Below are 24884 nucleotides of genomic sequence, written 5' to 3'. Positions count from 1 at the left end.
AGGTCTAAGACCCAGGGATGTTGGAGATGGCAGGAAATGTGAACTATTTGTCAATGAAAGCTGAAAATTGGAAACAGACCAAGATGAGAGGCTAGGTTTTGTTGTGTGATATTTTGGGTTCTGAGAAATAAAGCTTGCCTGGAGATTAGAGGGCAAAAATAGACATTAGTTAACCATAGACACCATAGCTTGCACCTTTAATCCCAGCACTCTGAAGTTGGTGGGCAGACACCTAGGCCCTTTCTGTTGGAAGATCCAGAGAGGTAAGATATCAGTGGTGGCTGCCCTCTGCTCTTTCAGGTTATTACCCTGATTGACTCCTGGTTTTTGATAAGACTAATTAGATTCAGGCTTCAAGGTGTGCTCCAGGCAGGAGACCTTCATCTATTACGACAGAATATGCATCGTTCATCTATTATGACGGAATATGATGAATTACACAAATTGATTTTCCATTTCTGGGACAAATTCTACATCATCACACATCCTCTTCCACATATTGCTAACTTGCTCATTTTTAAGGATTTCCTTTTTATTCGTGAGATAACAATCTATAATTTTCTTGACCTTACTCAACACTATAATGCTCTCCTCATAAAACGAGTTGGGCAACATTTCTAAATTTCATAATCTAGAGTATGTAAAACTAGTTTCATATTTTTTAAACATTCATTCGTGTGTTTTCATATGTGGAGGTCAGAAGGTACTATGTGGGCTCAGGGACTGAACTCGTCAGAAGGCTTTACAACTGAGCCATCTTGTGACAGGACTTCATTTATTTCACAAAATTTACAAATAAGCCACAACCCAAATAAGCCTTCTTTCATTCGCACCATTGGTCACTTTTTGGGGGTCCTAAAATTTTCCTTAATATGGCTTTACTTCCATATTAACAGATGTCTGCTATAATTTCATTTAACTTCCTTTAGGTTTAACACTTCATTTCTCAAGATATAGACTTACAAACTGGATTCAAGGTTTTTTGTATATACATTCACCACCACCCATATTATACTTTTAAGTAGTATCTGTAACTGTACCCTACAGCTTATCTATCCAATATATTTCAAATGTCTTGTGATTTATTAATATGTTACATAGACTTCACGTAATTTCCAGGTATGCAGAAACTTGAAAAATGTGTTATCTGGGATCATGTAAAATTTTCTCAGGGGAAAAAAAGAAGCCAGAGGATGGGGAGAGATGGCTCAGCATTTGCTCTTCTTGGAGAGAACTCAGGTCTAGTTCCTAGTACCCACACCACACACTTTACAACCACCTGTAATCAGTCTGTTAAGGTGGTATTGAATAGGTGGAGGCAGCATTAACAAATTAGCAAACATTAGGTGACTGTCCAGGCTGCCAGCTGTCTTGGTCTACTCTTGCAAGATTCCCAAAAGTTGCTTACATCCATCTACAATTTCTCAGATACCATTATGTTCCTTCTCAGGTCTTTCATGTGGTTAAAGACTAGATAGTTGTAATTTCCTTAGTTATGATAAAAAAATAAGTTAAAATAAGATAATAAGATAAAAAAATAAGATAAAAAATAGATATAAAACCTTAAACTCACAAATATAAGGTAGATAGGACATCTTCTTTAATATTGTAGTTGTAATTCTTGCTCAATAATTGTTTTGTTATATGTAATTTTACCATGTTCAAGTTAAAACCTTCCTTTTGGAAAAAAAGAAAAGGGGAAGTGCTGTGGATATCGCTCTATATAAATAAAACACAGATGGCCAGTGACCAGACAGGAAGTATAGGCGGGACAAGGAGAGAGGAGAATTGGAGAAACAGGAAGGAGGGAGACACTGCAGCCACTGCCAGGACAAGCAACATGTGAAGACGCCAGTAAGCCACCAGCCACGTGGTAAGGTATAGATTTATAGAAATGGGTTAATTTAAGATATAAGAATAGTTAGCAAGAAGCCTGCCATGGCCATACAGTTTATAAGTAATATAAGCGTCTGAGTGATTATTTTATATGTGGATTGTGGGATTGTGGGACTGCGGGGCTTGGTGGAACCTGGAGAGAAGCCCTCCAGCAACAGTCAGGGTAGCCTGGGGGTGCTGTTTACAGACCAGTCTTTATCCTAACATTGCAAACCACTCAGTTCAACCCGATACTACAAAGGAAAAAGGAGTAATGTTTATTACTAGTGCTAGGTGTCCCTAAGCCAGGGCCACACCCTCTTTTCACAATTTCAGTCACTGCCACATTCCTTCCGGGTACCCACCATGACCAAATTTCATGATCTAAGTCAAGTGTACTACCTGTTAAATTACAAAACCACCAATAAGAAGTGGTAATTCAGTAATCATGCTCTAAATTTGGTCCAGGCTACATATTATAAACCATGTGTACCTGATAACCTACAGACACTATAGAAGGTGGGTTGGCTACTAGGCAGTAAGTAGTTACAGAAGTTACACTTGTAGGACTTACCAGTGTTTAAGTGTAAGAGTAAATAAGACTTGAATAAGTAAATGCTTAATAGAAGTCTTGACATAGTCATTCTTGGGGTCAACTGTCATCTATCGGTGGAAGTTATTTGTGATTAGACAGCCAAATAATGAAGACATGCTGAAAAGATAGCTCAGCAGTTAAAAGCACTTACCACTTATTACAGAGAACCTGTGTTTGGTTCCTAGTATCCATACAGTGGCTCACAACTATGTGTACCTCCCGTTTCAGAGGTTTTGACACCCTCTTCTGAGCACATGCACACATGAGGTACACACACCACCTACCCACCCACACACACCCACACACTTAAAATTTAAAACATGAAAGCAAGAGCTAGAGCTGGTACTGTAATTAGATTTCTCTTCTAAATGTGTGTAGGTAACCCAACTTGGTCTTAAATTCAAGCTCTTACTGCTTCAGCCTCCTTTCCTGATCAAATGGTAAAATGTTGGAAGTTAATCACAATTAGTCTAGTCTCTACTAAACAACAAAAAACAAGATTTGAACTAGTCTGCTAATTTTAAAATGTAGCTTGACTAAAGATCAGAATGGAATAAAGCTACACCAATCAAGAGAAACATACTAGGTTTGATACAATCATAACCACAATAGAGCTTCTGATGCATAAATCCTGAACTTTTTTTGGTGTTTTGACTCACCAGGCTCATGAAACTTATGAAAGTTTGTTTTTGAGCCTTCTGAAAGTTTGTTTTTAATGTTAAAAGGAAGGCAGCGTAAAGAATATTTTCTCTCCATATTGCTTTATAACATTAAAGCAAACCCAAGATTGATGAGAGAACCTGTTTGTTCACTTTTGTACAGGAAACCTTCAGGCAGCCAAAGTGATGGTATACACCTGTGACACCAAATTTAGGAGGTAGGAGGAATTCAAATTGCGCCTCAGCTGCACAGAAAGTTCAAGGTGAAACCTTGTTTCATAACTAGCTGTCTCCCCCCAAGGGTCCTTTACTTCTACTTACAATAGAACATTATGGACCTAAGGAGATAGCTCAGCAGTTAAGGGGACGCTTAATGCACACACGAGCACACACACATACAGAAAGACCCTAACCCTTCAGGCTTATACCCCCAAGCCCCAGGAAATGAGAAACTAAAAATCTAGTTCCAAGGGCAAGCTGACTCAATCATTATTCAACCACCCCTGCAACAATGTAACAATGTAAAAAAGATTTTCTGTTAAGAGATGTGCTCAACTGTGACTGGGATAGCTGCAAGTGTTCCAGGAAGGACCACGGTGACCTTTGTGTAAACTCCACTCCCGCCTTGATACACCCCCCCACCTCGTGAAGTTTCAGGAAGAATGTACCCACTCTGTGACCTTGTGAAACAAAATTGTATGGGAATTGTAATCTTAGGGCTTTTGTGGGTTTTTCCTTTAAAAGTACCCATTTGATTGCAATAGGCACGACTCTTGCTCTTTGGAGCTAAGTTAGCCCGACTGTACAGCTGCTTCTTCAATAAACACCTGGTGTTGTTGCACCAACTAAACCGGAGTCTGGGTTCTTGGGGCACCCACTTGAGACCCTAAACTTTGGGGTCTAACAATACAATCTCAGCACTCTGGAAGCATAAGTGGGTGAATCTCTGTAAAGGCCAGTCTGGTCTACAAAGAGTTCCAGGCTGATCATGGCTACACAGAGAGACCCACTTATTTATTTTTTTTTTTTTGGTTTTTTTCGAGACAGGGTTTCTCTGTGTAGCTCTGCGTCTTTTTCCTGGAACTCACTTGGTAGCCCAGGCTGGCCTCGAACTCACAGAGATCCTCCTGCCTCTGCCTCCCGAGTGCTGGGATTAAAGGCGTGCGCCACCACCGCCCGGCTCACTTATTTTTTAACTTACCTTGAGACCACCACCTTCACGAGCCTCAATTTATCATTACTGTATTTGCAGAGCTTAAAAGATAAGGTGTTTAATAAATTCAGAAATGATTTAAGTGAGAATCTGACAGTTTTCTTTAGTATGGAAGATTACTAATGAAAAGCAATAGTCAAGACTGCTCAAATCTTTAGGAATAATTCCTGATATTGGCAATATGGTTTCTCAGAAAAGCTAAATACTCTAGAAGTTTGGTTGACAGAAACAAATTCTTTCAATCAGTATCTTGTTAAAGTTATAGCTATTTAACATGTTTTAATTCATACTTAACCAATATGCCTTGAATTGTTGAGGACAATAAATGAGTTCCTAGTCCAATGGATAGAAAATTCCAAATATTTCTATCCAGTAGTACTCCCCAAATGTTAAAGTTTTTATCACAATATAACATAGAAAGACTATAATTTTTAACTAGACTTTGTTAAGCAGCAAGTGTTTCATATTACGTTCCAAACGATTCCTAGATCAAATCTAGGATATGAGTTTAGACAGTCCAATGGACACATTCACACAGTGAGAAACTAAGGCCTCACAGCCATGTGAGATGAAGTAGCTCCTCTAGCCATCATCAAGCCTTCAAGAAAATGCAGTCCTGGGTGATACTGGATGGTAATAAAATCTTACATCAGAACAAACTGGAGAGGTCACACATTGCCTGACTGGGAAATTATGAGATGCAACAAATCTGTTGTTTGAAACTGTTAAATTTTGAAGTGATATGGTAACTAAGATACACAAAGATCATCCATTGTTTCTTGTGGAATAAGCCAAGTGCTAATTCAGACCATCTTGATTAGAAATATTTAACATTTGCTAATCCTGCTAAGACAAATTTTTCAAGTGCATACTTCTTTGATTAAAATAAATCCCTAGACTCACTCAACTACTAAAACTCTCACTACAAAAAGGGGGTTGTGGGAGGAAATAGATGAGAATATGCATATTTACAGTTCATATTAATTAGAACAAAGCTTAAAGTGCTATTTTAAATAATTAATTCGAAATACACCTCTGTGGACCTTATTTTTCTCTGAGAGTAAATAGATATATTGGCCAGTGGTTTATTCATCTGACAATGCTGTTCATATTTATAATGCCACTTTTGTGTGTGCATTGTTTGGTTTTTCTAATAGTAAAGGCGACTTAAGGATGATACACTTCTTCCTGTTTATCCAATACCCCAGGGTGAACAGGAAGAAGTAAAGGAAAAGGCAGGGCCCACAGCAAACTTTCATAATTTTGAATGCAAAGAAGGACAAGGAAGGGGGGGAGGAGAAAAAATACAAGTCCTAATAATACATACAATAGGATGGGATGGTATAGGAAAGGGACAGACATGAAGGTGAGGTGTGGAGCAGCAGAACTGTCCCATATTCTTTTCTTTCTGATGCTGTTTCCATAGTTTCCAGGCTGAGGTGCACTCTCAGAAGATGGGACTGGAAGAGGGTCAGGGGCCTCAGTTGCCACCCCCCAGGCCCCACAGCTGTAGCTGTTGTAGGCAGACCTATTGGTCTGGGGCTTCTGCTGGGTGGAGCTGGTCTGGCTACATTGCCTGCTGCCCATCTGTTGGCCCAATGGTTTTTTTTTTTTTTTTTTAAATCAAAGTCTGAATTAGCATGCCTTGATTATATCTGGACTATTTTCATGGGTTTTAAAATTAGGTCTTAAAGAAATATAATAAAACAGTATGGGTCACAGTACACAACGATGACATATAGTTGCAGACTGTAAAACTCAGCACAATAATGAGTTTCATGACATTTACAGACAGATCACTACCAGAACATCACATAAGTTTATTTCAGATGTAACAGCAACATTAAAATTGACAAGTTTAATTCTTAACTGCACCAAGTAAACGTAGCCACTTAAGTATCTTTAAAGATATTCCCTCCAAAAACTGAGGGAGTTTTTCTTTTCCACCACCACACACCATGCTTCCCAATAGTTAGTTCTCTTTTTGGAGGACTTTCAATTAATGAGTGACCTGCTTTGGAGATACTCAGGAACTCCTTTCCCCAGATGAAAATTAATCTTGACAAATTATATATTGCATAGATTTCTCTACAGATTCTTTACTTTAGAACCTAAATTCAAATAGCATACAGAATAATTTCAACCTATTTACCACACAGTAAAAAAACGATCTGTCTGAAAAATGGAGATAGTGTATTATCTTCCAGTTAACAGAATTACTGTTTTATCTCAAAGATTATTCTTATCATATATTAAAAACAAAGAAAAAAACCCAAAACAAACAAACCAAAAACAAAAACTCCATATGGGGCGTTACTTTAGTATTTCCTGACTCACAGGCATATGGATTAGTCCCAGTTTCTACCTCTTCCCCTTATGTAAGTGGATGGAATTATTTAATGCAACTTTGATACAGGACAATTGACCCTTTACATACATTTAAAATTTAGGTTAAATCACTGACTAGTTGAAAAAAGAAACTATAATAATAGGGAGCCTACACACTCAATTCAAACTTTATTATTTGTTCCTCCTCTTTAAATAACATGTACTTAATTGTTGTGAGGCAGCTATTCGGATTTTCAATAACCACATTTAGGGATACATTCATAGGACTACTCAAGATAGTCCAAGTGAAATGGTTATAGAAATAGAGGCAGTGTCATCTCAGAAAACTCTTTTATATATCAAAATCTATTTTGCTATCTGGAAGTTTACAAAATGGCTGACTTCTTCAAACTAACTTTGCTCTCTATCATTTATGCCCTCTTCTCTTGGCAAGCGCAAACTGAAGCTTATCCATGAAGGTGCTTAACACTAAACTTTTCTTCTGAGCTTAGATTTGGACTGTCTAGGAAACTGATACCCAAGAAACAAGCATGGTATTTCCACCATTTCACTACCCTAGACATCCATCCATCCATCCATCAACCACACCCCTTGTCTGTATTTTTCTTGGCACTCAAGACTACTGAAGTCCACTTTATGTACTTTCACATCCTCAAAACTTAAGAGTTATAAAGTATGCATAAGCATCTTGTGAGATAATTTTTCATTTAGCCTATTTGGAAGTAAGACTTTCATACCACAATTATCTTAAGAGGATGTATTAAACTTCCTTTTAAAGTCAAATGAAAGAAAACATACACTCTGTACTCTTTTAAAGTCTAATGAGAACATTTCTTGAGCCACTGACCATCTAAGAAATGTCATGTATTCTGAGATGAGGCAATGTGAAGAAGTATGAGTATATCACATGTCTCCACATTACAGTTCTCAGCCCATCAGAGCCACTCCTAATGTGCCTGAAAATGATCTGGCCTTAACCAAACCTGTCAACTGGAGGTCACAATGATATGTGTATAACACTTTATTCTTCCATTGTTCCAAGAATAGAAGGAATTTGTCTAATGATTCCTCTTATTCCAAATCTTTAAACTCAACATTGGAGGCACAGAGTGTAAAAAATCTGGGATGTTCTCCAACAGATAAGCAATAGCAAACAATGTTACTTTCAAAAATACTGTCTAGAAATTCTTTCATATATTATCAAACGCTCAATGGCCACACTTTTAACAATCTGTATTAGTTGACATTAAATACACTTAATGTGTTACAAGTCCGTCTAAGCTTATATAATTTTTCTATGTCCAAGAAAAAACACTTGCTTCAGGTTTATTTAGGGGTATTGGCTTATAACTCCATTTATAAGGTTATACTATTATTGGGCTTACTGAAAAACAAGAGAAGAAAAATCAATTATAACAATCTTCTTTAGGTCAGTTAAAGGCCATATCTCTAGCTGGGATATTACAGTTAATTTCACCAGCCTGCACTCTACAAGTTAATGCCTCTAGAAACAAGATTAACAGCAGGAAGGAAGGAAAAAATAAACAAAACAAAAAACACCTGCTAACAAGCAACCCACTCATCATCAAAATAGCAGTTGAAATGAAATACTTTGACCAAAGCCTAATACTACCTACACAAACTGCCCCACCAATCAGCAAAAAGAGAAAAACTGCTTTAAAAACCCAAATAAGCTTAGTATTTTCTCACAAGGATAACAATGGTCCAGCTCCTGAGAGTGCTCAAAGGACTAAAGGTAGAGTGAAGGCATTGTCAGGGATTAGTATCCCACAGATAGTCTTTAAAACTCAAAGTACCACAAACACACTAAGCTTGTCTATGAATTAGAGAACAAGATATTGCTGCTGCTTCTTTTTGTCTGTTGAAATAAACAATATTGTAGGTTCTGCCCTTCAATGTGAAAGCAGGATGTTTAAAAAAAAATTTGCTAAAAAACTGAAATAATCTGACATCCAATTCTGGGGAACATCTTAACTGTGAAACTATACAGATCTATCTTCTCCTTCCTTCAACCCAACCACCTCACAAAAATAAGAGAACTAAAACAATCCAAACATGATCATCTTTAAGAGTCCTTGAAAGTATTAAAAACTTGAAGAGGAAAGAAAGGAGGAATAACAAGGGAGGAAAGCTGAAGAAAAGGGGGAGGGGGAATCAATGGGTCTTTCTTTATTTGGCGACAAGCAAGTGCAAGAAAGTTCATTTGTAATTTGTTCAGTTGTCTGTCTTTTGTGTCTCTGCATTCTGACCAGATGGGACTTTGAGGTTTTTCTGAAGCACATGAGCATCTGCAGGCTCTATCCTCTTATAGTAGTTCTTCTTTGTCTCAATAATCTCAAAGCCAAACTTCCTGTAGAAGTCAATCGCTGACTCATTGCTGATCTGGACATGCCTGAGATACAGGGTATATATACAGATACATATATAAGACAGTTTCATCAACTTTCAAGCCTTAACCAGATAGCTTCAAATTGGTCAGAGGTGGAATATTACAGACATTTTGTACATTTTTTACAATGACCAATATTCAACAAAGATTAGCCAATTCGTATCAGTAAACCTGACAATTTTACACTTTTAACCTAATTCCCCCACTTGCAAGGCAGATGGCCGAGATTAGGAAGATCAGTGTGTATCCTTATTCTTAACAGAGGTTAAACTATCATGAGGCTCAGTCTTCTAGAGGACCAGTGTTTTATTGCCAGCACTGTCATCAGGTAGCTCACAACCACCTATAACTTAGGCTCCAGAGATTGCTGATGGCTCTAGCCTCCTTGGATACCTGCAATCATGCACATGCCTCTCCTCTAAAATATACACACTAAAAACAAAACAACTAATAACAAAATTACAGTATAGTCTCAATTGCCTAAATATATCTTCTTAAGCTTCTTTGATTACTCTTCAGAACAACACCACATAATGTGAAAACAATCCGCTGTTATGATTTTTGTCTTAGCTCTTTATGTTTTTTGTTGGTTGGTTGGCTGGTTGGTTGGTTGGTTTTTTGAAACAGGGTCTCTCCCTGGCTACCTTGAACTCCCGGAATCTACCTGCCTCTGCATCTTGGGTGCAAGTGCTAGAATTAAAGACATGAGCCAACACATCAAGTTGTCTCGGCTCTTTATACTGTGGCCTTCTGAGACTCAAGTATAATCTCAACTAGGTTACTTCTAACTTTCATTATTAAGCTCTATTAAAAATGATCGTGTTGTTCATAACCTTGAATAAAATACATCAACTATTAATAGTATTAATGGTCTCAAAATTCTGAATATTTGGATTGTAATCTTGGTTTCACCTTAGGTTCCTTATATATAATTAAAACTAAATTATAACAAAATTAGTTTACCTATATCACCACAATTTTGCACCCACAATTCACCAACCCCAAATCAAAATAAAGTTATCCTGAAAGGAACATATACACCATTCTTCATCATTCCCTAAACAATACAACACAATAAAAACTTCTGTAGCATTTTCCTTTTTCTAGGCATCCTAAGTAAACTGGGTCAGTTTAAAGAACATGGGAGAATAGGAATAGGTCATCTGTAAATAGTATGCCCGTTTATATGGATTTATGACATTTATGCACTTCATTTTTTTTCTAAAATTTATTTTATGGGTATGGACATTTATGTCTGCAAATATGCCTGATTACCACATATGCATCACAAGACGGGGATTTCCTGGAACTAGAGTTACAAATGGTTTTGAGACACTATGTGGGTAGGTACTGGTAATGGAACTGGGGTTCTTCTCTGGAAGAACAGCCAACGAAAGCTCTTATCAGATGAATTCTCTCTAACTTCTATTTTACATCTCTATTGTTATCAAGGAACAAGCATACATTCATGGTGTTTTCAATCAAATATACAATGAGTGGGTAGATCTCAAAGTTTCTGATAGGGATTTAGAGGGATAATTTACATCAGACACTTAGATGAACATTAGGTACTTACAGATAGATGTTGTCAAAAGTGCCATCTTTCTCACAGATGTTTAGGACATGATTTAGCATTTTAGTTCCTATTAATAAGACAATAAATAAGTAACTTTACAAATCAACCTTGAAACTTGACACCTACTTGCCATATTTACTAAATTCTGACACAGAATTAGAAAACAACTAAACCTCCATTATTTCACCAAATTTTGGTTTCATTGTGTAAGTTACATGTTTAAAACCACTAGAAGAGGATCTTTTTATTTCAAACAATTCCACACTGATAAACAAGATGTGAACAAATTTATGGGGTTTCCAAATGAGTACTAAGTAATATTTTTCATTTAACTTTTCAAAACTCAGTAGCCTCTTCCCAGTTTCTTTTTTTGTTTGTTTTTTTTGAGACTGAGTTTCTCTGTTCAGCTCTGGCTGCGCCTGCCTCTGCCTCCCAAGTGCTGGGATTAAAGGCATGCTCTACCAGCTCCTGGCTTCCCAGTTTTCACAGAACAAAACACCACATAATTTTACCTATTCCTAGTCTTCGGTAAGGTGCAAGGCATCCTAGTGTCATGATGTAAAGTCTCTTCTGATTCTGTGAATGATCCACTCTGCAGCACACTGCACCTACAGCTATATCGTTGAAATATGCTGCCACAGAAAATACAAAGATGTTAATTTCAACATTGCATTTCATCAGCTCTTTTTAAAAACAAATTAAAGTTGTTATAGGCATCAGATTTTAACCACTGATACTCAGAGTATCAATGCCCTTAAGACTTACATGTCTGAGGAAGGTTAAGCTTTCTCTGTAATAGTTAAATTAGTAATAAACACATAGGCTCACAGTAAATAACAGAAAACATTTAGGAGCCAGGGATTTGGCTCAGCAGATAAAGGTACTTGCCACCAAGCCTGGAAATCTAAGTTGAACTGTGGAACTTACAAGGTGGAAGGCTAGAACCCACCCCCTTAAGTTGTTCTCTTATGTCATATGTGGTCACTGTAGTGTGTTGTGCCTGGACACGCACACATTCACATATACACTTTTATTTAAAGGACATTTAGTATTTGCTTTTAAAAGTCAAATATTCAATATCGATCTTTCTCAAAAATCTGCAACATTCCAACTTCCTTTGCTTATAAAATAAGAAGCCTGTATTAATTGCTCTAATATTAACAAATATAGTTTAAGAATACACATTTTAAAAAGGAGAAAAAAAACATACCAAGTTTTGCTAGCTCGCCAACTTCTAGCACATCCTTGTAGAATTTATCATTATAGCTGACTGGAAAGATGACCTGGTTCAATCTCTTCAACTGTTTAATATTGTGTGGTGTCACATCCCCCAGCTCGATCCGGCTACTGGAACAAACCAAAATGTACTCAATAATAGATAATTAACTTCATTTGTTAAGATAAGATACCAGCCATTTTTGCATGGTTGACAAATTCAACGTTTTTTTTTATGACTTTATATTCTTAAAACACTACTACTTATAAGCAAATCTTGCCAAACGTTCAATCAAAATTCTACTTCCAGCTTTTATACAACTGTACACATTTAGGTACAAATAAAGCACACACTAACCAAGAAGGCCAGAATATCATCCTTTAATAAATGCTAAGTTGTTCTAAGCCGGGCAGTGGTGGTGCACGCCTTTAATCCCAGCACTCGGGAGGCAGAGCCAGGCGGATCTCTGTGAGTTCGAGGCCAGCCTGGGCTACCAACTGAGTCCCAGGAAAGGCGCAAATTTACACAGAGAAAACCTGTCTCGAAAAAAACCAAGAAAAATAAATAAATAAATAAATAAATAAATGCTAAGTTGTTCTTATAGCTAATAGTTTAAAAATGCAGATAGTTATTATTGATCAAATTGAATGACAATACTTAATATTAACAAAGGGATAGCAAATGGTATTCAAATATGTTGCAAATGAGAATGCAAATTGTATACTATTTCTTGAGGGCAATCCAGCACTAAGTATTGGGAAACCTGCCCATCTCCTATGCCTATGTAAGTAGAAAATCAGTCAATTATGAAAAATAGTTTGCACTTATTTGTTGAGAACAGTGATCCAATAATAAGATCACAGCTATAAAAGTGATATTAAGAATTCATATTCCAGGATACCTCACTGTTTCAGCATAAGAACTTCAGAAAACAGTAGTTATCTTTTCTGTTTATAGTTTTGCCCTTTCAATGCCACATAAGTTGAATCACAAAACACACAGCACTTCTTTCATTTTTCTTTTTTCTGGACAGGTTATCACTATGTAACCCTGGCTTTCTTGGAACTCTCTATATTGCCATTAACTCAGAGATCAACCTGCCATTAACCCTGGCTTTCTTGGAACTCTCTATATTGCCATTAACTCAGAGATCAACCTGCCTCCATCTCCAGTGCAAAGGCATGCACACCAGGCCAGGCATTTTCATTCATCCAAAATCCTTTGTGACTTACCATGCTGTTTTATCAGTACATACAGTTCATCCCAACCTTGATTAGTACTGAGTAACAGTACCTCATAGAAGTACAGTGGGTTCGTTTTTCTGCTTGGGCCACTGAAGTACCAGAGGTTGAAGCCTGAATGCAAGCACAGAGCCATACTTCTAGTTCTATCTCTCTTTTTTTTTTTTTTTTTTTTTGTTTTTGTTTTTGTTTTTGTTTTTCGAGACAGGGTTTCTCTGTGTAGCTTTGCGCCTTTCCTGGAACTCACTTGGTATCCCAGGCTGGCCTCGAACTCACAGAGATCCGCCTGGCTCTGCCTCCCGAGTGCTGGGATTAAAGGCGTGCGCCACCACCGCCCGGCTAGTTCTATCTCTTGAAAAGCTTTTGGATTGTTTACTGTGTTTTGAAGATTTTGAAAAAAGTAGCTATAAACATTTGGTACATGCTTTTGTGGCCACATATGCTTTTAATTTCTTTTTACTAAATACCTGGGAATGAGAATGATGAATTTTAAGGTAAGTGTGTCAGAATTCCAGTTGTTCTGTATTCTCACCAACATTTGGCACTTCAAAACCTTAGGTTGTTCTAAGTATGCTATTTATGTGTAATGATACCTTATTATGATGGAAAGATGGTGATGACCCATCTCATTTCTTCCTCTACATAACCTTCTTAAGGTATAATTTATGCACAAAATTCACCTTTTAAAAATAAAGAATTTGAGCTAGAGAGATAGTTTAGAGTACTTGTTGCTCTTGTACAAGACCTGGGGTTTGATTCCTAGAACCCAAATGGTGGCTCACAAACAACCATAACTAGTTTCAGAGAATCATACGCCCTCTTTTTGATCTCCACAGGTACCAAGCACATGTCATGCACAGACTAATGCAAGCAAAACATACATGCAACAAAGAAATTTAATGATAAAATGTATAGAATTCAATGTTATTTTTGGCTTTGTGCAAAGACATACAACTACCACATTAATTCACCTTTGGACTAGTCAATCCCATCACATCAAAGACATTTATACAATCTCATTTCCCTATTCCCAGCCATCAACGAATCTACTTTCTCTTTCCATAGGTATCTGCCTTTTCTGAACAAAAGACCATGAGTTCAAGGGCTTACAGCAAAAGTAATGTCCTCATTTATAGGTCAGGTGGGTAGAAATCGGAGAATACTTTCAACAGGCTCACAACCTCTTGGCTCTAGCAAAGAATCCTTACCTATTTTAGCTTGTGACAGCACGAGGCATTTTTGGCTTTGGACAATCTAACTTTATAATCTTTCCCCCTTCACAGGTCTACATCTGTCCTCTCAGATGCACACTAGTCACACGACTTCGGATCAACTCTAATCCAATTGACCTCTTAATTTCATCATCTCCCAAACTCCTATTTCTAAATAAGGCTACATGCTGAAATTCTATGTAGGAATGAATGTTTGGTAGGTACTATTTAAATTACTATACCTACCAAAACCTTGATTTTAAGTTCAATGAGAAGCATTTTTGGACATCTGAACCTAAGGCATGTAACTGTGTTACTTTTAAACCATAAAATTTGAAGTCACTGTTAAATTGATAATATAACATTAATGCTAGGTTGTCTCCCAAGGTGGCTATACCATTTATATTCCCACCAATAATGTATTGAGGGGGTCTTTGGTTTTCTATACCCTTGATAACAATTTTTTATTGATTCAGGATTGATTCTACTTATTAGAGTGAGATGATGGTTCATCTGCACTGTTTTCACTGCTTGAAACACCAACTAAAAGGAAGCAATACTCAAGATCAGGTATGCCTTATTCTAAGTAACTCCATATTGTGAGAAACAATGGTTTTTCAGGCTACGTCTTGCCTTCAGGAGTTCCATTTTGAGAGAAAAGGATGACTATAGCCCCTAGGGAAACCCAAAAACTATACTACCTGTAACACAACTGGGAGTAGAAAGGGAGTCTCCCTATAAATTTATTGGGTATATATTGAGATTGTAGGGGAATATGAATGTATTAACTAAGGACAATTAAGCACACCAGAGAAAGGGGTATAATTTCCTCCCCTAATCCCCATAAAGTGATGGATACTGAACAGCCACTGTGATAATAGCCCTACTCTGACCTACCTACCACTTTATATAAAGGTGCACAAGTGTGTGGGGGGGATCAAAAGGTAGGGGACTCCAGACTGTCCCTGAAGCTTTGGCTTGGTTTGGTCTCCCTGCCTACTCAATCACTTTCTTGTCTACCTTTTCACATTTCCTGTGTCAGACTCTGCTCAGCCTTCCATCTTGAAGCTGAACTCGCAAACTGGACCCCAGCAGCAAGTTCCTGGTTTGGTTTGCTATTATCCATACAGATGCTTAGCCCACTTTTGAATCCTGAACTTTGCTGTAGCCTCTCGAACTTGTGCTCATTATGCAAACCACATATATACATATAGGTATATAGGCATATTTGCTATAGGCTATATAATATAAGTAAACACTGACAATTTAGTTGAGAATTAAAGAACTTACATTAGTCAGGCACGGTAGCACACACCTTTAATCCCAGCACTTGGGAGGCAGAGGCAGGGGGATCTCTGTGAGGTCCAGGCCAGCCTGGTTTATATAGCAATTCCAAGTCAGCCACAGGACTATACAAAAGACCATATCAAAAACAAACAAACCAACAAATCTTTTGCATTCACTTTAGTCAGACTACCTGGCAAACTGCTGCCAATGAAATCACTGAACCTTGTGAACTTAATGTTCTTCAATGAATTCTGGCATTGTGGAAAGACGGAAATGTGTTCATCTATTTATCTACTATAGCACTTTCATAACAAAAATCTTAACTTTTCAACCTCCAACTCTATCAAGTCCTCCAACTGTGAAGTCTGCTTTTGGTGTATATCTGTACAACAAGTATTATGTGTATGTATACCTGGTATGGATATTTGTGATAGAAATTAAATCCAAGGTGCTTCCACTGAGCCTTCATCCTCAAAAATTTAAAACAAATTTACTGGCAATATTCTGAAAGACCACAAGATGGAGATATGACTCCACAAAAAATGACCCCCTCCCCAAGGTCTGACTTAGTTACACAGCAAAAATAAAATGCAGAGAAAGTCCCTATACCTGCTTATTCGCTTAATGGCCACAGCATATCTTGGCACAAAATTTAACGAGCCAGTCATTTTCTGTTCAGTATCTCATGTTGAAGGTGCCTTAGAATCCACTGGGCCCATCCTACTTCCCTTCACAGAGAATAAAACCAAAGCTCCATAGAGAATATGCTCATAGTAAACAGCTATAAAGAAAGCTAGAATCAGGCATTTCTAGGAATTTTCATTATAGTAAGATCAGTCCTATCATATTCCTTCAAAGGAATCTTTATTCCTCAAGGTTAAAGAGAAGGATGTGATATGCTGTGGTAAGGGTCCATTCACATCTAACTCAAAGCATATTTAACAGAGGCCAAAGTATGACTAAGGTCAGTAAAAAAAAAAAAAAAAAAAAAAAAAAAAAAAAAAAAAAAAAAAAAAAAAAAATTCAAGAGATTAAAGCAGGTTTTTTTTTCCTCTCCTGACTAGTAGGAATCTTAATCTAAACTCTGTCCTTCAGTAAATGGCACAAAAGGTCAAAAGCACAGCTTAAATATTGTGGTGGTTTGAAAATAGGTAAGGCCCCCAGACTAGTGTGTGAATGCTTTGCCCATAGGGAATGGCACTATTAGGAGGTGTGGCCTTGTGGAGTAGTAGTGGCCGTGGAGGAAGTATGCCATTGTAGAAGCTGGCTTTGAGATTTTATAAGCTCAAGTCTGGCTAGTGGAACACAGACTCCTTAGGCTGCCTGCAGATTAAAATGTAGAGCTCTCAGCTCCTTCAGCACCATGTCTGTCTGCACACCACCAAGTCCCACCATCATGATAATGGACCAAACTTCTGAACTGTAAGCCACCCCCAATTAAGTGTTCTCCTTTATTAGAGTTGCTGTGGTCATGGTCTCTTCACAGCAATAGAAACCCAACTAAGACAAATACTAACTGCTCAAAAGGCTTTTCCTTACTGAAATTTCTACCTCACATGCTACTATGTTTGTCCTCCCCATTCCCAACCCTTTAAAGACAGGGTTTCATGTAGCCTAAGCTGGACCAGAACTTGTTTTTTGTAGGTGAGCATGACCCTGAACTCCCAATCCTCTTCCCAAGTGCACCAAAACAAGCCCTGGAGAGGCATTTACTTTTATACTTAATCTTTTCTACCAAACTCCAAAACTATAGTACCTGCAGTAAATTCAAGAATTGGTTGCTGGGTCTGAGCTTCTCATCTAGATTTTAAAGTAAGGTTTCTCAATCTTGTAACTACTGACATTTCGGGTTGGATACTCCTTGAGGATTAGGGCTGCACATCTTAGGATATTTAATTGGATCAATCCCTAGCTTCTACCCACTAGGTGTTACTTTTTCTCTATCTTCATGAATAGCCTCACCTGATTCATCCAATACAGAAATGTAGTTGAAGTATCACTTTATGTCGTGTTTTAATATGTTCAAGACTTGGTCCTCAAGTTTAAGGTTACTAAAATGTAACTGGCCCACAAGGATTCTAATTTCATCAATGGATTCACACCAAATGGGTGATTAGAAAGTAGGTCTACCTGGAGGAAATGGTGCCTGAAGTCACACCTCTATGGGGTTTATCTCCTTGCTGACTCTGTCTACTTCACGGTGATATGACCAGGAGAGTTATAAAACTAGAGTGAATATGTACTCCAAATCAACTTAATAAAACTGGTATTTCTTTTTCCTCCTCCTCCTCCTTTTTTTTTTCTTCCTTTTTTTTGGTTTTTTGAGACAGGGATTCTCTGTGTAGCCTTGACTATCCTGGAACTCGCTCTGCAGACCAGGCTGGCCTCGAACTCACAGAGATCCGCCTGCCTTTGCCTCCAAGTGCTGGGATTAAAGGCGTGAACAACTACAGCCCAGCTAAAATTGGGTCTCATATAGTCCAGGCTAACCTTGAATTTCCAATCCTCCTGCCTCTATCTCCCTGATGATGGGATTACAGGTGTGTACCAACATGCCATGCTCATACTAAGTCTTTAAAACTCACCTTATTTTACAGCATACTTCACTTTAGATGCTAATATTTCCAGGGAACATTTTATGTATATTAGTACTTAATAAAATTTCAAATCTATATATCCAGTTTGTGTCAAATATGCTTTAAAATGTCTAAAAACTAACATTTAAATTTTAATTTAAACTATGGCTCAGCAGTTAAGAGCACTGGCTATTCTTCCCGAGGACCTGGGTTCAACTCCTGGCACTGACATGGTGGCTCACAACAGTTTCTAACTTCAGTCTTAGAGGATCAATATCCCCTTCTAGCCTCTATAACCCAGGCACACACATGGAGCACAGACATAAATGCAGGTAAAACACCCATCCACCCACCAACTCCCCCCCCCACAAAATGGAAGTAAAATCTTTTAAAGAAATTAATTTAAACTAAACTTAAAAGATTAGCCGTACAAAAATATTTCAACTGCTCAATGACCAATTGTGATTATCCACTAGTGCATCAGACAAGACTAATACTTTACTATTAAGTTAGACACTGTTTAACTAGCTGAAAGAAAATCTAAAGAAAGATGGAGTAATAGCACTACTGTGTTACAATTCTGTAGCTTAAACTACAATTTTAGAATGAAAAGTGTTCTATAGGTTATTACTAGTATTTTATTGGTTACTGAAGACTAGGTTTAAAACAAAGATGAAGGAAAATTATTGGAATAACTGAAACACGCCTCTTCAAATGCCACAAAATTGAAAGCTAGTTAACTCCTAGAGGACCAACATCAAGATTTCTACAGGATAAAACAGCAAGGTAAAATTTAAAATAAGTGTTAATTAGCTTCGTCTGGCAAGTGCACTGACTTCGGAAAATAAGAGATTTTAATTGACAATAGTTAAGACATAATAATTTAAAGTTTGGCTACACACTGTGATAACAAGAACACACAATTTATTCAAATTATGATAAAACAGGAAAAACATGTAAGCACTTAGCCTCCTGGGTGTCCCTTAAAAATTCTTAAAATAGAAACTTTTCAAGATAGTGCCTCATGTATCCCAAGCTAGCACTGAACTTACTATGTAACCTTGAATTTCTGATACTTTGGTCTCTGCCTCCCAGTGCTGGGGTTTCATGCTTGCTAGGCAAGCAATATACCAACTGAACTGAATACCCAAACTCACAGTAACCTTTACTCTTTGGTAACAGCTTTAGTAAAAGTTGTCCACAGCTTTGAGAAAAAAAGAGATCACTATAGCAATACAACACCACTCAAATGCATATACCTCTATAGGTAGAAGATATGCTTAAAAAAAAAAAGTCACGATTGTACTCTGGACAATATTTCAAAACTCTCAACATAGCAAAGGAGATATTGCACAGTATTTGTTAAAATTCAGTATCTCAATCAATAAGCCACAAATCACTGGTTTTACACAAAAAGCAAAATATGAACTGCATGTTTCTAGTCAAGTTCTACAACCAATTTTATTGGTATACAAGACACATTTTTGTAACCAGGCTCAGTAGCAAACAGCTACACCAGAGGAGGCAGATGGAGCCAATCACCCTGAGTCCATAGCGAGAGGAGAGGGACACAGACACAAAAGTATCACAAATCTTGTTTACAGTTCAGTTCTTTTTAAAACATATCTATTTCCTATGTAATCAACACCTAGATAAAGCTACAGAAGACTTCCTGGGCCTGTTCCCAGTCCATATACTGTTGGAAATAACCATTATTCTGTATTGTAAACACAGTTTCATTTCTAACTGCAGAATCTTCTCTTCCACTCTGTAACATTTGGCCAAGTTTCAATTAGTAACCATACTGCTCTGTATTTAATATTATTCCTACCTACCTTTTCATCTTTACTTTGGTCACTTAGTATGCATATCTTGTTCAAAGGCATTTTTATTAGAACTAATTTCATCTTTTTATTATAATTAAGGATACAGATTTAATTTTCGATTACACTGATAACTAATTGGACTGCAACTCCAGTCATTGCTGTCTATAGCATACTTCTGGCCTGAACATCAATTTCCTAGAAAGGAATAACAGATAAAAGTAATCAGCTTACCGAGCACAAATTCAAGCCATAATGCCCTTGGTTCATAAAAACAAGAAACCTCAGTTGAAATAGCTAACAGCCTAATAGTACATACTTCTCACACTTCTAGACATGCATATAAAAACATATAGTAGCTATTAATTGCAAATTTACCTACTATGGAGACAAGGAAAAATCGTGATTTATAAATAGGATGTCCTCCTGCTGTTACTAATAGAAATATAGTAAAAAACATGAAATATTTAAAATAGCAAGCTTAAAAGTTTTGACACCCAAAATTTAAATCATAGATTAGTTAAATCAGAGTAGGGGGTTTTGGTTTCCAACTTCAGAGTCATCTATTTAACTGAGTTTGGTAAGCTCAATAAAAAAGAAAAAATTAGCAAATAAAGTTTCAACCAAAAAACTATGAAATAGGACCCCTGTTTTCACATGTCTTTCCAATGATGAGTCAGGATACTGAACACATAGTGCACAGTTGTACAAGTTTTGGATCTCAAGGACATTAACATCCTAATACAAACAACCAAAAATATACTACACTCTCATTTCTTTAGTATCTTAAAAGGAAGGAAGAGGAAAATTTAAAGTCCCATGTTAACTGGGAGTTAGTTGTGGAAAATTAGAAACTACACCTGTGAAATTATCTTGAGAATGTTTAATCCAGAACACAATTCTAAGCTCCCAATTCTAAGACATAAAAACCTTACTTAAGGAGTCTTAACTTTGAGCATGCTTACTGGCCTAAATTATGTATTCAACTCTTAAGTTTTCTCTAAATTTGCCCAGTTCTTCATTTCTAGGCATCTGCCTCCATCAAGTTACACGTAGTATCTGTTTAAATAAACAGCAGCAGCTGGTGCTGGTGGCTCAAGTATGCAATACCAGCTACTCAAAAGGCTGAGTGCGGCCAAGAGGATTGCTGCCAAGTTCAGGGCCGGCCTGAGCAACTTAGTGAGACCCTGTCTCAAAATAACAAGCGCTGGGGTTATAGCTCAGTGGCAACTCCAGCGGCAGAGTGCTTTCCTTCACTTCCCAGAACTTCAATAAGTTAACAAGATAGAGCTGCTTCAATTAGTATACTAAATACCAGTTCGAACAGACTGCCAATAAGCCCTGTGTGGCTCCATTTCAAATATCGTCAAATTAAGTATCAGAAAGATTACACCTAGAGAAACTGAACTAGAGCCAAGATTTTTTAGTCTAAACATCCAGAATATTTCTTAGACCCATTATCCTCATTGCTATTACTATAACAAAACATGACAAATATGAAGAGTATCAATGAGTAAGAAAAACAAGAGACAGTATCAAAGTCATACTCTACTAGAAAAATAAAACTTCCTAAAGACAATTGGATCACATTTTTAAAAATTAGCCAAACGTCCTGGATCGTTACTCAAGTGAAGCAAACATCCCAAAACATGCCAAAAAATTCAACACCCAATAACCAATATCTAAAACAAAACCAGAGTAAAAAAGCATTTTGTATGTAGACTTAAAATCGAGTTAAACTTTCTCAGAATATTTTGAGTTTTAAGACACGTAAAGATATATGACCTTTATGTTACACAGAACGAGTTTGGAGAAATGCTATATTTCACTCTCCAAAAAGAATGCTGAATACACAGTTCAACTAACTGAAACAATGGTTCTAATTTTTAGTGACTCAAAAGGAAAAATCCTTACAGTATGTCAAAAAGTTTAACGTTTCAGCTTCCATTTCTTTTTCTAAGGAGTGTAAAGGCAATCTCCAGAACGGCTTACTTAAGCAATGTGTTAGCCAGCGCGGTGTTACTACTGTAACAGTATCTAAATCAATGGAAAGGAAATACTTTTTCCCAAATGGGAACAGTTAAGCCAAAATAACTTCTAATGTTACCCAAGATTTGAAAGCTCAAACCTCAACTTTGCTAACCAGCAGCCAAAGGCATAGTAAGCCAGAAGCTCCTCCTTGCACTCGGGGGGCAACACGCTCCTGAAGCAATAGCTCCACCTACTGATCCGTGATACTTCCTCAAACATTTTGGCACCCCAAAGTCTACGCGGCTCGAGTTCGTTCCCCCTCCCTCCTCCACTCGCTCTGACCCAACCCAAATCTCGTTGAGTCACTAGCTCCTCGCACTCATCCCCGTGCTCTTTATTCCAATTCCTTTTCCCTCCAGAAGGTTCCGCACAGCCCACCAAGTCCCAAGAAAACCGAAACGTGTCAAAGCCCGCACAGGCACGGCGTGGACCCCGGATATGGATAAGCCACCCGGCGCGGCTCGGTCGTGCGCTCCCGGGAAGAGGCCCCGGGCGCCTCCAATCCCTCCTCCCCGTGGTCCCACCCGGTGCCCGCCCGTCCTCCGGGTGGAGATCGCGGACTCGCGCCCTTGCCTCCGCCGGCCCTGCAGCCCGCCAACAGCCGGCCCGAGCCTCCGCCCCCCTCCCGGAGCGGAGTGACCGAGGCGCCTGGCCAGGTCCCTCCTCCTGCTCCTCCGGAGGCCCCGGGCTTCGCGCGCGTCTCCTCTCCTCGCGGCGCTCTCCCGCTCCACCGGCCCACGCCCCTCTCGAGCCCCTTGCCCGCCCGGGGGCCCCCCGCCGGGCTGCCCTTCCTCACCCTTTCATCTTCCCCGCCTGCTGAGGCCGTCGTTACAGCCGCGACCAACGCCGTCGTCCTCGCCGCCTGGAGCTCTCCGCGCCCTGAGCTCAGGCCACTCGACCCCACACGCCGGCCTTCTTGGCCGAGGGAAGGGCGCCCAGGGGCCAGGGAGGCCACGAAAGCCGAGCCGGGCCCTGAAGCTCCGGGGAAGAGGCGGGAAGAGCTGCTGCCGCTACCGCCGCCGCTGCTGCCGCCGCCGCCGCCGCCGCCGCCGCCACACGTGCACACGGGACACTCGGCTCCCGCCCGCAGCTGCCGCCAGCCAGACCCGCCGCCGCGCGGTGACCTTTCACCCCGCCCCCTCAGCGCGCCGGCGCGGCCGCCGCCGCGTCGCGCGCAGCCGCAGTGCCCCGCGCCCTGCGCCCTCGGCCCCGCCCCCGCCCCTCTCTCCCCAGGGCGGGGCCTGCGGTGGGCTGGCTCCTCCCCTACCCTGGGCGACAGCTCCCGCGGAGCTTGCTCGGTAGGCTGCGGCGGTAAAATCCGGATCTTTCCAGCCTCCCCGCCCCCCTCCCGTCTTCTCAAACCTGCAAGATCGGTCTTTCCCGCCCTTCCCCCGCCACCACCGCCACTTTCTGTCTTCCTAGGTCTCCAGTGACCTTCAAACGCTCTTGCCGCCTAAGAGGGTTTTATAAAAGCGGATTCTTCTCGATCGCAGGAAAGTCTGTGCAGACCTGCAGTAAATGTGTTTTAAAATCAAAAGGTAACGCTGGGCCCCGATAACTTGGCTATCCTCCAGCAGTCAAACCACGTTTTTGGGTTTTTTTGTTTTTTTTTTTTTAAATCACGTGATAGGCTTAAGCCTTCCAGCCAGGATTTTTAACTCGGAACCTAAGAGAGGCGGGACTCCCTCGCCACTTCCGGCCCCCTAGAGCGTGACTGAACGTCACTTCCTTAGCAATGCACTTTAACCCTTGCCATCCTCGTTTTCTGTACTGTAATTTATAAACTCGGTCATAGTGGGAAGAGGGAGTAACTGGTTCACTTAACCGCGGAACACTTAACATCCGAGCGATCCGCAAGAGATTCCAGCCTGCCAGAGGCGGCGTGCCCGGGGAGAAGCAGGGTGGAGCTTGAGGTCACATGACTAGCTAGGCCGGGCCCGCCCCTTGCAGCTGAAGACTTCCCCTCCCTCAGTGACAGAGCCTCTGGGTCCCGTGTAGGTCCTGATTCTGCTCTCGGCGCCCCGGCAGGTGAGGTTCGACAGGTAACTGGCGGCTGGTGGGGACGATTGACGGGGTGAGAGAAGATAAGGGACTGGGGCGTGTGCACCGCGGCCTGCGGTGCTTGGGGCTCATGTCTCCTTGTCATCCTGCACTGAGTCGGGAGCTCGTTTCTCTAGATCTTCTGGACCCCTGGCCCGTCCCCGTAGTCCACTGACGAGGGATTATGATGCCCACCTTTGGCTGGGTTGAGAGCGAGTGCGGCCATTATGGTTCCCCATTTGGAGACTTTGGGGCTTCAGGTGGTAGGGTTGATTTAGCCATTGCTCGGGGTCTGCAACCACCTCCGGGTCCCATTCCCCAAAGCGCCTTCCCTGGCAAAGGCTTTCGCCCGGATGAGCAGGAAGATAGGAAAACCCCCTGGAGGCAGAGGCGTCTCCGGTGAGACAGGCTTGGGAGGGAATGTTTCTGCTCCATGGCCCTCACTGCAGAGTCACTGAAGGGCTTCCCTACCAATGTGCATTCTCGGTGATTCCAAGGGTTTTTATCCGACATCCTTACGGAGAGAGGTTCAGTACATGTTCACTTGCTCCGGATGAGACTGGAAGGGTAAGAGCGGGGTTTATAGATTTTTCCTCTCGGAGAGAAGGCGGTTGTACTATCTTCAGAACAGGGTGTTTGGTAATGCGACAGTCTCAGTTGAATGGGAAGGCGATGGAAGATGGTGTTGCCTGATTGGGCTGGAGACCTAGGCTCGCCTGTGGGAAAGTGACGAGGTTTTCCCGAAAGGGAAGTCATTCTTCAGAAACTGATCAAGCTGGAAA

The 24884-nt window shown here is 39.8% G+C and overlaps 2 protein-coding genes across 6 annotated transcripts in view; one reads left to right on the top strand and one right to left on the bottom strand.

Annotated features, from left to right (window-relative positions):
• Positions 1-6138: 6138 nt before the first annotated feature.
• On the bottom strand, positions 6139-22063 carry Naa50 (N-alpha-acetyltransferase 50, NatE catalytic subunit). Of its 2 annotated transcripts, XM_076548874.1 has the most exons (6): positions 21946-22063; positions 20044-20229; positions 11888-12021; positions 11190-11309; positions 10678-10744; positions 6139-9104 (listed from the first exon to the last, which is right to left on the bottom strand). In XM_076548874.1, exons 2-6 carry the CDS (start codon positions 20049-20051, stop codon positions 8927-8929), a joined length of 507 nt encoding a protein of 168 aa, XP_076404989.1. In that variant the 5' UTR covers positions 20052-20229; positions 21946-22063; the 3' UTR covers positions 6139-8926. The 2 variants fall into 2 exon arrangements, with proteins under 2 accessions (XP_076404989.1, XP_006975827.1); XM_006975765.4 differs by lacking the exon at positions 21946-22063 and having other exon boundaries at positions 11888-12024; positions 20044-20434.
• Positions 22064-23471: 1408 nt separating this feature from the next.
• The window catches only part of Atp6v1a (ATPase H+ transporting V1 subunit A), a 52573-nt gene continuing 51160 nt past the window's right edge, over positions 23472-24884 (top strand). Inside the window, exon 1 of one of the 4 annotated variants that reach the window (XM_006975761.4) lies at positions 23472-23600. The gene's annotated coding sequence lies outside the window, so the exon portion shown is untranslated. Of the gene's footprint in view, positions 23601-23829; positions 24105-24884 lie in introns of those variants that run through there. The other 3 variants (XM_006975762.4, XM_015994672.3, XM_006975763.4) reach the window with 3 other exon arrangements.

This window comes from Peromyscus maniculatus, chromosome 12, assembly GCF_049852395.1.
Source record: "Peromyscus maniculatus bairdii isolate BWxNUB_F1_BW_parent chromosome 12, HU_Pman_BW_mat_3.1, whole genome shotgun sequence".
Lineage (NCBI taxonomy): Eukaryota > Metazoa > Chordata > Mammalia > Rodentia > Cricetidae > Peromyscus > Peromyscus maniculatus.
The sequence above is the reverse complement of the archived record's forward strand: the minus strand, read 5'-3'. Positions and strand labels throughout refer to the sequence as shown.